Source organism: Hermetia illucens, chromosome 5 (assembly GCF_905115235.1).
Source record: "Hermetia illucens chromosome 5, iHerIll2.2.curated.20191125, whole genome shotgun sequence".
Lineage (NCBI taxonomy): Eukaryota > Metazoa > Arthropoda > Insecta > Diptera > Stratiomyidae > Hermetia > Hermetia illucens.
In genome coordinates this window covers 99,573,121-99,586,694 of record NC_051853.1, presented here as the reverse complement: position 1 = coordinate 99,586,694, position 13,574 = coordinate 99,573,121, and the positions used below count along the sequence as shown (strand labels likewise).

Here is a 13,574-nt window from a genome sequence, read left to right as displayed (position 1 = left end):
CATGTTTTCCTCGGAGACTTGGGTTCTTAGCAAGAAAAAATGCGCACTTTTGGGCGGGTTCAAGAGAGGAATCCTCTCAAGAATTTTTGGCCCCCTACATGAGGATGGACGTTTCCGTAGCTTTCATAACGACAAAATCTATGGATGATACCATGACCGTCAGGTTGTGAATAAAATCCGGCTTGATAGGTTACGGTGGGAGATTGACTTAATCTGTATGGAAGAGGGTAATCCAGCCCCGAAAGTTTATAAGGGCAAGATCTATGATCGAGACGAGGCAGACCCTGCCTGAGATGGGGCGATGGCGTAGGTCAGGACGCCAGACAGCTTTTAGGGATATCGAATTGGTTGACCTCGGCGCAAAACCGGGATGTCTGGAGTTCCTTATTAAGGCGGGCCTAGACCGGATACTGATTGTTGCGCCGTTGTTGACGATGATGGAGCTTTTCAGTCCTACCTACACAAGATTGGAAAAGCGCGATCTCCCGATTGTGTGTTTTACAATGGAGTTGTGGACGACGCCCATCCATCCTTGTGGAAAGTGGGATGGGGTTCGTCAGCAGCTCTATTTAAACACAGGCTATCTCTTTCCAGACAACGTTGTCGAAGAGATGCTGAGGAGTGCTGACAGGTGGAGCCCTGTTGGCCATTACGTTTGAGCCCCTCTCGTTGCTAAGGGGATAGAGCTCGACCGGTGGAGGAACCGGATGGCAGGGTGTTCCTTGAACTGTCAGTTCCCTTCCTCCTCTCCCCTACCGTTGGTGAAAGGAATTCCCTAATTTGTAGGCTACGCAAGGCAGAAGAGTTCGGGAAATAGCCCGAAGTAATGTGAGAAACTGTTTTAGGCTAGCTCTTTGACGATGGGGAGGTGTTTAGTTGGTAGTCTGAAGACATACCGAACCGTGAATTCAACACGGTGTGCGTAAATGCATTCACCCACCCTACCTCAAAAAAAAAAAATGGCGTTTCTAGGCCACCTCCTTAATGAAACATTTATGCATTTTTAAAAATGAACTTTATTTATATGGAAAGTGCTAATCGAAGGATGGGTCATTTGTATCGGAATTGTGATATTATAAGATATTTTGCAATACATTCTACATATTGAATTGAAAAATAATTTTATTTATTTAATAATCACGTTTCGACCCTAGTTTAGGTTGAAGCGGCACCATTATATGTACGAGTATAAGAAAAATGAACGACTGGAACTCTCAATTAAATTAAAATTGATTTGTGCATATAAATTTATTAAAACAATTTAGTTGTCAGCCATTTCAATTAAAATGTCGAATCATTGCCTACTTCTCCGCACTTAATAGCCATCATTATGAAGCACGCTCGGCAACAATTTGTCTGTCGCCATTTATAATTTTCTCAGAAAACATCAGTTATTTTATGTTCTGTTGAATATATAGAGTAATATCAGTAGCGTAAACGGTTATCATATTAATAAATTTCTTATCGCTCTTTAACTGCATATCAGCTTTTCGCCAATAATGAATTGGCAGTCCCACTCTTACTTTTGCACTTTTATTTTTACGGGTGTCAGAATAAATTAGCGTATTATCATGCATTTGATCATGGTTGCCCATATTTCTCAATTCGTATTTTACGACTATATTCTTTCCTCTGGTTGTATACATATGGTAGAATCGAGATAGATTAGTAGCTTAGATAAGTTGGATTCCCATTCAATGGGAAAATATCTGAGAAAATAATTTCGGTTTTTCCTAGTTGGCCCTTTTTAAGTTTTTGTTTGTAAAAAAAACATTATTAAAATTGGTTCAATGTCTGTCTGTTTGTATATCACAGACACTTTTCTCAGAAACGGCTATGCCGATTGAACCGAAATTCGTTGAAAAAATATGAACTACGAACGCCCACATATGCGGTAAGTTACATTTTTCTATGTGGAGTTTTGGGAGGGGGGGTATCAAATGACTTTTCATAGCTAATTTTAGCTTTGGCGTTCGTTGGAAAGGCTGTGATGATTTCTTTAACGGATCCATTCTCGAAATTACGCAATCGAAAAATCTGAAAAAGCTATGAAGTTGCCTCTACATGCCCGGGCCTCAAAATTTTACATATCGATAACTACTCAAATTGAGTTAATAAAAGTATATAACTATATTTTTGAGGGAGTTAACTAAAAACCCCACTTAAGTTTATCCTAGTGTTATAAGAAATTTACAGTAACGTGGACAATAGTATGATGCATAATTTCCCCAAGTTTGATGAAAATCTCACCATTACAGTACAGTTACAGTAGCTCAAAGTTAACCTTTCCGTATAAATTTACTGCACCCAAAATAATAAATATGAATATCACATGAAAGTTAGTGCTCTCAAATATACTTTATCTTTCATACCTGAAACGCTGTTTGAGGTTGTTGGTTGTCGAAAACAAAATCCCTTTTCAAAATCGGTTTACTGTCTGTCTGTTTCTCAATACGTCTGTCTGTCTCTTTATCTGGCTATGTCGTTGACTATCTGTCTGTCACATGAAATTTTCTCAGAAACAGTTACACCTATTCAAACAAAATTTGGTTGAAAGGTAGCAGCTCCCCACGTATGCGGTCAATTAGATTGCTGTACGTTGAACTTAAGGGCCCCTATGTACATAAAATAGAGAGCGACTTTTTCATCGTATGTTGTTACGTGGGGTATCAAATGAAAGGTCTTGATTAGTACTCTCTGCAGCAACTATTAGTTTTATCACTGGGAGAATGGCTGGTCCGAAAAGAGTTAATTACTTCAAGAACCCTGCCTCAGACATTACACAACCTAAAAATTTGAACAGATACTCTCTGTTACAATATCTGCTCAAGTAAAGTTAACAATAGTATATTATTATATTTTGAAAATTTACTGCGAATCCCCCCTTAAATTTACCCGTAATAGGTATAGGTTTCTATGTGAAGCATGATCCTAGAAAGTTTAGTAGAAATCCTACCATTATTAACAAAATTATGGTAAATCAAAGCTGCCTTTCAGGTGTTAAATTACCACTCCCTAAAAGATTAAATATCAGTACTATTATACATCGAATTGAATATCAGTCGACGTATAAGCACTAAGAGCTGTATATGCGATAAATGGAACCATCGTTTACCAAAATATTTTTAGATAAAAAGGGAACAAGATCTTCCACGCCTGTTAGCCGGCCAATTGCCGCCACATCACTCCGCCTCCAGCTGAAACTGCGTGTGTTCAGCGGCGGAATCCGGTACGATACCAGGCGAATCTAACGCTTCACCGGTGCTTTCTTCGGTTCGGCGAAGGCCTTTAGGCTCGACAAGGGGACCCATTTGGGCCCACTCCGAACGTCGAGCTTGAAGGAGTGCTCCCGTCACTCTAGGACTTCAAAGGGGCCCTCGTATGGTGGGTGCAACGGCCTCCACCTTAATGAGGACCTGTGAGTATGTTTCGAGGTCCCTGGGGGTGTCGGCCGCAGTTTCAAACCCGGGTCTCGGAGAAGGTGCAGCATGCCGGAGTGATTTAACCCTGCTCTGGTATCCAGTACAGGGTCGGTGGGGAGTCGCAGATTCTCCCCGTTCTCCCCCTTTATCTAGGAAGCATTTAATCGACCGCAGCGGAAACTGTGACCTCCGAGATTCGAGACAAAGCGCCCGCAACGACGTTGTCTTTTCCAGACACTTAATGGATGTCGGAAGTAAACTTTAGTAGGTCACGATCGTAAGCGCTGTAGTTATGCTGAGCTTGATTGAATTGTTTTGAAAAAAAGCTCAACGCTTGCCAGGTTTAATTCACCCATTGGTGAAGAGCGATATCTACCGCTATGTCTGAGGCATCGACGAGCACGCTTAGGGTTGCATCTGGTCGAGGCAATACCAGTTGCGTAGCATCAATAAGCAGTTGTTTAACCACTTCAAATGCCTGGGTGACCTCAGTAGAACACGTAACCTCGCGCGAGACTTTGGTTTTGGGCCCTAACAAGTAAGATTTGATTATCGCTTGGTGATGAGTGCCCTTGGGCAAGAAACGACGATAGAAGTTTAACATGCCCAGGAACTTTCGCGGTTGCTTCACCATAGTTGGCAAGGGAAAGTTTTTTATCGGTTCAACCTTGTCTGGATCTGGTTTTTGATTTGTTTTTTTTTTTGCTGAATAGAGAAGGCTCCTAACAGGCCTTTGTTGACTCCCTGTTTTTATCAACTTAGGATCCTACTTCTATAAACAGGTTTGAGAGCCGATGTTATGTTAAATGAAGGGTTATTCTACGCCAATAGTTGAGCAGATCGATACTGTGTGAAGCCAGAATACCTTCATGGCACAGCAGAGAAACTATTGAGAGCGGTCGAGTATTAGTGACAGTGATTCTCTATGTACGTATACAGTTCCCATATACCAGCGCAGAGAGTATAATCGTGTACAATAACCTGAGCTTAATGATGGAAGGAATAAAATCGTCGACAGTATGCAGTTCGCGAAAATCTCTAGAATTGTCACACTCAAGAAAGAAAAGAATCTAAACAGTCATCCCGCATCTTTCACTTTTTCATTCTTTTTCACAATTTTAGGTACTCAGGTTTGTACCGCTAGAATTTCCGCTAAACTTGAAGAAAGCGTGCATTCTATAGGATTTGTTTCCATTGTCGTATATAAATTTCAGAATCAAGTCAGTATAAAATAAGTCGAACGAAGGGGCTCCTATTACATAAAAAAATTTGAGATTTGAAGGTTATTAGACCACATATATCTGACCCTTTTAGTCACCTTTTACGACAACCAGAGAATACTCCTAATAAATTCTTAACTCCTCAGTTCAAAGGGCAGTCACCACACTATTGGGGTATTTATTATGGCGGTCAGATTTATTTATTTCTTGGCAGCATATCTCTTTTTCACATACCACAACCATCAGCAATCTTAAATTTCCAATATACATGTTTATTCCATCATGAACGGTGAAATGTGCTTCAACTACCTCTGGGACTGCGAAGCTTGCGCTCCCCCACCCACTCGTCAGCCAGCTTGAGATAGTGCATTCCATTGTATGGCACAGCCAGTAATGAAATTCTCGTTCACTTTTCATAGTGGCCTTCGTCCTTCATTCAAAATTGGATTAGACCAATGTATACCTTAGACACGAAACTATGAAGAAATACATAAGAAACATAAGAACTGAATAGCCTCAACTTGATGTTGGTGTTGAAATAGTTGCATTTCCAGATTTTGGACAAGCAGCAAAAGCGTATTTAATGCTGACGAAGCATCGAGTGATATCAGGCTCGGTGCTAGATTAGGCAGAAATGCTGTTATCTTGAAATATAAACTATTCAACCCCCTCGATGTACCCCCTTTATGCAAGTAGGAAAAGTGTGATAGCCAGTCAGACTGACGACCTTAGTTTAATTGGTGTTTATTTTCATAACAACTTTGTTAGCTTCCTCCTCAAAATTCAGAGCCATTTGGTCAAGTCCATGACTCGATAGACATAGTAAACAGATGCCATCAACTTAGTCCATGTTTTTGAAGAAAGATGACATCATCCGTGAACTCCTCCGTATCCTCAACCTGGGCAGCATGTAGAACATCATCGATAATCGATTGATGGAGAAGAAAAATTATCGATGGCAGGATGGAAGTCTGGACTCCTCCTACAATTACACATTTCTCTGAGATTTTATGTCGATGCAATTTACCATTGGCGTAGCGCGTCCTTGACGAATTCCCTATTGATGCTGTTGCAAGCCCTCTCGAAATCGATGAAGACAACGCGAAGCGAAACTCTAAACTCCGCTCACTGTTACGGAGACCGAAAGAGCATTTTTTTTATACTTTTCAAAAATTACGATAGAGCCTAGCAGTTCCCAACCGATTTCGCATCTACATATTTACCGGCACAAATTTTCAATGGAACAAGTTTCAACTTCTGCTGGGCTTCTTGTTCTCCTTTTGTGGCGCTATAGTCCGATGCGCTATAGTCCGATGCCGGTCCTTGGCCTCTCGAAGTTATCGTCTCCACCCTCCTGGTGGCACGACCGCAACGTGGACTCTTTATATAGTAGTTTCAACTCATTGTTATATTTCATTCGCTATCCGCCGTCTATCTGGCGGCTATCCTCACGGGCTTAAGATTCGCCTGAGGGCTCGATATTCAAAAACGTAAATTTTTTGCTCTCTAATCTGGCTCATCCTATGCATCTCGTTGCCCCAAATTAAAGTTTTATATAATGTGAACTTGGTTTTCTTGCGTACACTTTTATGTCTGTTGATTTCGTCTGATTGGTTGTTTTCATTTCTTCGTTTATTCTAGAGGAATTTTTTTCGTTACTTTGTCAAGCTTCAGTGTCTTCCTTGTACTTACTCTCGATCATGTTTTTTTTCTTTTTCTTCAGCCTTTGTCCCGTTCACAAACGGGGTCGACTCGCCGTGATCGGTTTCGCCATTTGGCTCTATCGAATACCTGATTTGGGTGCAATCTCGAGGCTTTTAAATCCCCATCCAACGTATCAAGCCACCGTTGTTTAGGCCTGCCTTTTGGTCGTTTACCATCGACTTCGATGTTCAGACCAATCTTGGCAAGTGAATTCTCATTAGCACGAATTGCGTGACCATACCATCGAAGAGGCCTCTCTCGCAGCTTTTCCACGATCGGTGCAACTCCATAACGATCGCGGATATTCTCATTTCGGATGTGATCAAAACGTGTCACGCCACTAGTCCAACGTAACATCTTCGTTTCCATTACCGCAAGACGCCGTTCATTGTCTTTTATAGTTGGCCAACACTCAGAACCATAGAGAGTGACTGGACGGACAACATTGCGGTAAATTTTCGATTTGAGACGTTCGTTGACATGTCGATCACAAAGAACATCAGTTGTGGAACGCCACTTCATCCAGCTTGCGTTAATGCGTGAAGCAATTCCAGAACGCATTTCTCTATTAGCTGATAGCGTTGACCCGAGGTAGGATGTTAGGATACTTAAATCACAATTTGGGGTGATTTGTACAGTAGTGTGTCATTTACATGTTAAACAAAGTTGGGGCCAACCAATCGTCTTGCTTTCATCCAAAGTCTGTGCAGAAACATGTTAGTTCGCTTTGTATCACCATTTGAGCGCTAGAGTAATTCATTGTCATTCTGATGAGTCTAATCAGTTATGCTGTAATTTAAAATTCAAAAACCATTTTGAATCTTATCGCGCAATTGATCGATGCCGTATGCCTGTTTTAAGTCAACGAACATTTGATGGATGTCAACGTTATATTCCCAACAGTTTTTCAGTATTTGCTTTACTGACATTGATCATTCGTCGACTTTCCGCCTTGAAATCCTTCCTGGTGCTCGCAAACAATACAATTTAAAAAGGGTTCGAGCTTTATTTCGATTATTTTTCTAAGCAGTTTGTAAGATGTGCACAGCAACGATATCTCTCAATAATTTTGCACCAGGGATTATCAGCTTCCACGACAAATAGCACCTTTGCGCCAATCTTTCGACATAGTTCCACCTCAGCTTGTGAAGCCTGGTTAGCGGTTATTCCATCTTGCTGATGCCATGTTTTTCAGCGTTTTTGGTGCATTTATGCCTTTTTTGAATGTAGGTGGTGCGATAAGTACACGTATGTCTTCTGCTCCTTCGCGGGTTTGGATTGTGGCATTGAGTAGCCCCTCGAAATATTCCCTTCTGTTCTATCATCATCAGCGGCGCAACAACCGGTATCCGGTCTAAGCCTGCCTTAGTAAGGAACTCCATTCCATTCCATTTCATCCTTTCCGGTTTTGCGGCCGATTTTATCGTTCCATCTCAGGCGGTCTGCCCCGTCTTCTTTCTTCAGCATATATATTTCCCTTATAGACTTTCCGGGCTGGATCATTCTGACTCATATGGATAGGTGACCCAGCTACCGCAACCTGTTGAGTCGGATTTCGTTATTATGTAAGATATGGAATTGTGCATCCTCATGCAGGGGGCAAAAATTCTTCAGAGGATTTTTCTCTCGAATCCCGCGAAGAGTTCACAATTTTTTTGTTAAGAACTCAGGTCTCTGAGGAATACGTAAGTACTTGCAAGATCAATATGTTCTAAAATAAGAGCTTTGACCCTATGGTGAGAGGTTTTGAACGAAACAGGTTTTGTAAGCTGAAATAGGCTCTGTTGTTCTTATTTGACCAGTGAGATTTGATGTTGTCGCTTCTTTGTTCTTTGGTGCTGACTTTAATGTGCAGCCCAAGATGTCGCGCCATTCGGCGTCTGCTCGATCTCAATGAAGGCATTTTGTACATCTTGGGTTGTTCTTCCTTTAATGTCAATATAGTCAGCATATGCCGGTAGTTGCCCCATACATGTGAATAGATAGTGCAAAGTTTTTTTTTACAAAATGTGGCCGTGTGGGTAATTAAATGAACACGCTTAGGGCTAGTATTTTCCGAAACTGGTCCCATATTTGGGTGAAGCCTAAAATATGACCCCGAAAAAGTGGAACAGGTCTCGTTCTCAGAACGTATACAACCGAAAATCTGAAAAAATCACAGCGATGTATCTAAGCGAAATCTAGGCCTCAAAACATATCCAGTTCCGATATCTGCGCAAATAAAGTTAATAATAGTAGATTACCATATTTTAGAAATTTGGCCGGAAACCCCCCTTCAGTTCATGCTAGAACTATAGAGTTGTAAAAGGTGAAACTTCTATATTTTGTGCGAATTTCGAGCATTCTAAAACGTGTATGATGCCACCATAACATATCAATTCGTCAAAACCACAACAAAATGAGTTTTTAATCATTTATATATCAATATCAATTACTGCAGACAGATATATGTATATATTTATAGGGTATGTACATGAAAATGAAGCTTTGAGGTAGTGCCTAATTCAGAGAGATATATTTGTACATTAAACGAACGTACCTCATATGTATATATGCATGCTTGCACGAAATAAATCAGACATATGTGTCTGATCAATTTATATATGTCCATATATTATGTTGGGGAAAAAGTAATGTCGTATTTTGTCAATAGATGGCGACACTTAAACATATCTTGTGTTGTACTTATTACATCGGGTCATACTATACGGCGATTTGAAGACGACAATTTGGGCTACAGGTGTCTCTTTGACAGTTTTATGATCGTACGTTTCAGTCTTAAGTTATAGCGCGTCAAAGATGGAGTCCACCAAGGAAGAAATTCGTCATATTTTACATTTTAACTACCTGAGAGGTAAAAATGCAACGAAGGCGGCCAAAAAAATTTGTGAAGTTTATGGGTCCGATACTGTAACGATTCGCACAGCACAGCGTTGGTTCGATCGATTTCGTTCTGGTGTAGTGGATGTCGAAGATACACCCCGTACTTGTAGGCCAATCGTCGTAAAAACCGATAAAATCGTCGAAATCATCCAAGTAGACCGGCATGTGAGCATTCGCTCGACTGGTCAGGAACTGGGTAAGGACTATAAAACCGTTTGGAACCATTTGCAGAAGATTGGATTTCAAAAAAAGCTGAATGTTTGGGTGCCACACGAGTTGACGGAAAAAAATCTCTTGGACCGAATCAACACCTACGATGCACTGCTGAAACGGAACGAATTCTACCCATTTTTGAAGCGGATGGTGACTGGTGATAAAAAGTGGATTTACGTACGAAAATCTCAAGCGAAAAAGATCATGGTCGAAGCGCGGCGAGCCATCCCAAACCATTGCCAAGCCCGGATTGACGGCCAGGAAGGTTTTGCTGTGTGTTTGGTGGGATTCGAAGGGAGTCATCCACTATGAGCTGCTCAACTATGGCCAGGCCCTCAATTCGGTCCTCTACTGTGAGCAACTCGACCGTTTGAAGCAGGCGATTGACCAGAAGCGGCCAGGATTGTTCAATAGGAATGGTGTTCTGCTCCACCAGGACAATGCTCGGCCTCACACATCTTTGATGACCCACCAGAAGCTACGGAAGCTCGGATGGGATGTCCCATTGCACCCACCGTATAGTCCGGACCTGGCACCAAGTGATTAACATCTCTTCCGGTCCATGCAAAACGCTCTTGGTGCTACTAAGTTCGCCTCAAAAGAGGCTTGCGAAAACTAGCTGTTTGAGTTTTTTGCAAATAAGAAGGGGGGTTTTTATAAGGGGGGACAATGGAGTTGCCTTCTAAATGGCAACAAGTTTGCGAACAAAACGGCGCATATTTGACTTAAATCGGATAAGTCTAAGTATGTTAAATAAAGCGTTAGAATTCGATCACAAATACGACATTACTTTTTCCCCAACCGAATATAAGAATAGTATTCGGTGATAGGCAATGTTTGCTTATTTATGGTGAGCATAATATCTACGTCTGCAATATGTACGCATTTCTTGTCCTTTGAAAAAAGTATGAATTAGCATTTTGGGTTTTTAGCCATATGCGAATGGAAAAATGTGCGTAGAAACTTTCTCACATAAGATGAACCCAAAGCCTTTATACCTGACGCGCCAGTTTCCGATATTCCGACTTGTTATGTATGGAACGGATCGCCCTCTGCCAGTCATCAGGCATTGATTCGTTACCCCACACCTTGACCATCAGTTGATGAACCGCTGGGTGTAGTTTCATACTTAGCTAGTTCGGCTTTAATACCATCGGCCTCCTCGGCAAATCATGTACTTCTGACAACCACTTCGTGGGACACTGCTAGCTGGATAATCCGCAGTCTGTTGTCATTGGTAGTTTTGTGTAAGCTATGGGAACCAACGTATCGCCTGTATGCGGGCTCCGTCACTACTTGGCTGTTCAAATCTTCAAGTATGATTTTGATATCATACCTGGGGTAGGCTTCGAGGATGCGTTCTACTGCCCCGTATCCTTCTCCGACTCTGCAGTCTCATCTGTAGAGGCGTAAACTTGAGAAGATGCGCAAATCGTTAGTCCGTTTTCGTCGTTGTGTTGTCAGTCTAGGCCGAGGCTCCTTGCGTGGTTTCCTAAGTTTGGTTTTCCGTATAGCGTTCCAAGCCCTACCCAACCTCCAACCTACAGGAGCAGTTGATACAATTTGTCGCGTTTTTAGGAGAAAGAGGTTCACTTCTCTTTCTGCAGTTTTTCATTAAGAAAGAACTCCCAGCGGGTTTGGTAATAGAGCTGTTGGTGTTGGTTCAGCAGCCATTTCCCAGGTTTTATGCTGTATCGTGTGTACCAATCCACGTTTCGCCCTGGGAGATATTCTATCCTTAAAATATGATCCTAAATAATGCATCTTAAAGTTTTAATTCTATCTGCAGATCTCCTCATTTACATATTTTCGGCATCAGCTGCCCCGTAGCATGAACATATGCGCTACATACAGCCGCCTCCACTTCTTTAATATTTTTTGGGTTTCGAACTATGCGATTTCCAGCTTCCTTTTACAGAGCATTGCATCATTAAAACTATGTGCCTCGCAGCTATGCTGGGTGAAAAATATCTACATCTTGGTAAATCTACTCAAAATGAACGTAAATTGATGTCATTCATTATGTGCCTTCTGTTTTACAATTTCTGATATTTCACCAAATTTTATCCTAATCGGTGCAAGCGTTTCCGAATAAAATTTGTGTTCCAGACAGGAAAAAATTTTTAATTGTTAATCTAACCTATCATATGGGAACTTAACCCATTCATAAACGCAATAATTTAAATTTGCAGGTCTGCATTTCTATTTCCACCATGATCATACAAAAAAACAATAATATCATCCCCGAGTACCTCGACGAACAGTTTTTCAAAGAGGTTCTAGTGAACCAAGCTGGATTTGAAGATGTCAAAATATTTAGCTTGGATTTTTCAATGGGAAGCAGCCCTGGTGAAAATTATTTGAGCTTTATTTACCGTGTACAAGTTGTTTATACCCTAAAAGGACCGGAAAACATCGAAACAAACTTCATTGTGAAAAGTATTCCCCTGGACGGAGCAAGGGAAGCTTTTGTAGAAATGGACATTTTCGACAGTGAGAGAGTAATGTATATCGACATCTTACCACAAATTGAGAGTTGTCTAGATAATATGAAAATTGCACCAAAGTAAGTTCAAATCATTCATTGACCACCTCTTTTGGTACAATAAACGGAGTTGATTGCTAGGTGCTACTATGTTACGAGCAACCCAATCGCAACCATGGTCTTTGAAGACATGAAAGTGCCGGGATACAGGATAGCAGATCGAGTGAAAGGCCTGGACCTTGATCACAGTAAAATTATTTTAACGAAACTAGCGCAGTATCACGCTGGTGGCATGTTACTTCTGGAAAAAGTATGAACCAGTTCTTCCAAAAATTTACAGTTCTAAATAAACGTTCTTTTTCAAGGAACCTTCGTTGACGGCATCTGCACTATTAAAGCGAGGAATATTCTCATCAGTTACTTTAACGCCGAACAATATAGGAAAGGGATTATGTATGAATGCTTCAAGGCTTATCGGGCATGCATCAAAATGGCACGGCTATGAAAAAATCATGGACAGATTACAAGATTGCCATAAAAATGAAACTCTAGATGATAAGATTCTAGATACAATCCGGCCATCATCAGATGATATACTAACAATCTGCCATGGGGATTGTTGGGTAAACAACTTCCTGTTTAAATACAAAGAGGATTCGCCAATTGATGCTGTTTTCGTAAGTATCCAACAACGAAAAATTGTTTCATATCAACAATTGTGTTGAAGTTCAAAGAAATTTTCTGAATGTATTTAATGATTTACTTGCAGGTTGATTTTCAAGGAAGCATGCGTGGGAGTATAGGACTTGACATTAACTACTTTTTCGCCAGCAGCCTGCAAATAGATATCTTACGTAACAATAGAGATCAACTTATTGAAGAGGCTTACTACCCTGCCTTCCGTGCAGCTCTAGAAAGAGGTTTTTATAAGAACATTCCCACAGTTCAAAATGTCAAAGATGAAATTAAAAGGAAAGCCATGTTTGGATTTTTGAGCTCAATCCTGGTCTTGCCTACAATAGCAATGAATAAAGAAGACTCAGCTGATAATTCTGTCGAAAAGTTTGAAGATGAAGAAAAAGCACAGGAAATTGCAGACCTCTCTTGTTCATCAGAACGATTCTTAGAAAGTCAAAAAATTTTGTTGAAGGAATACGATAATTATGGATTGTTTGATTAATAGTATTGTTCGACTAATAAACTTTATTAACAAGTGTTACATAATGACAAATTCTCATTCAGTATTTGCACCAATCGACTTGAGTTACAAACTGATAAATTGTCAATAAATGTCTAAAAATTGAACTTGATTTGAAGAAATGTATCTGAATAATTATGTGAATGGCCAACTAAGAAAATTGGCTCACCTGTATATTATCCATAGGAATCTGCGAAAGAAAGTCAACCAAGCAGTTTGAAAAGGAGAAAAAGTCTCAATAGAACTATATAGGGAGAAAGTGGAAGAGTACCGGTAATTGAAGACTTGAGTTTTCTTATATAATGATTGTCCGACTTTTAGAAACGAAAAGAAAGCTCCCTTTCAAATGGCTGTCCAAGTAAAAATATGAAGGGTTAACATCAGGGAAGTACAGGGATTGGACGAACTGCTCCCAATGTAATTCTCTGAGTGAGTGCAACAGTTTGAGG

The 13,574-nt window shown here is 40.6% G+C and overlaps 1 protein-coding gene across 4 annotated transcripts in view; it reads left to right on the top strand.

Moving 5' to 3' along the window:
• Nucleotides 1-13,151, top strand: part of LOC119656762 — a 32,895-nt gene extending 19,744 nt beyond the window's left edge. For all 4 annotated transcript variants that reach the window (XM_038063339.1, XM_038063341.1, XM_038063340.1 and 1 more), the window contains 4 exons: nucleotides 11,635-12,008; nucleotides 12,069-12,237; nucleotides 12,293-12,604; nucleotides 12,697-13,151. In XM_038063339.1, coding sequence (XP_037919267.1) covers nucleotides 11,656-12,008; nucleotides 12,069-12,237; nucleotides 12,293-12,604; nucleotides 12,697-13,107 — 1,245 coding nt within the window. In that variant the 5' untranslated portion in view covers nucleotides 11,635-11,655 and the 3' untranslated portion in view covers nucleotides 13,108-13,151. The remainder of the gene's footprint in view (nucleotides 1-11,634; nucleotides 12,009-12,068; nucleotides 12,238-12,292; nucleotides 12,605-12,696) is intronic.
• The last annotated feature ends 423 nt before the right edge of the window (nucleotides 13,152-13,574 follow it).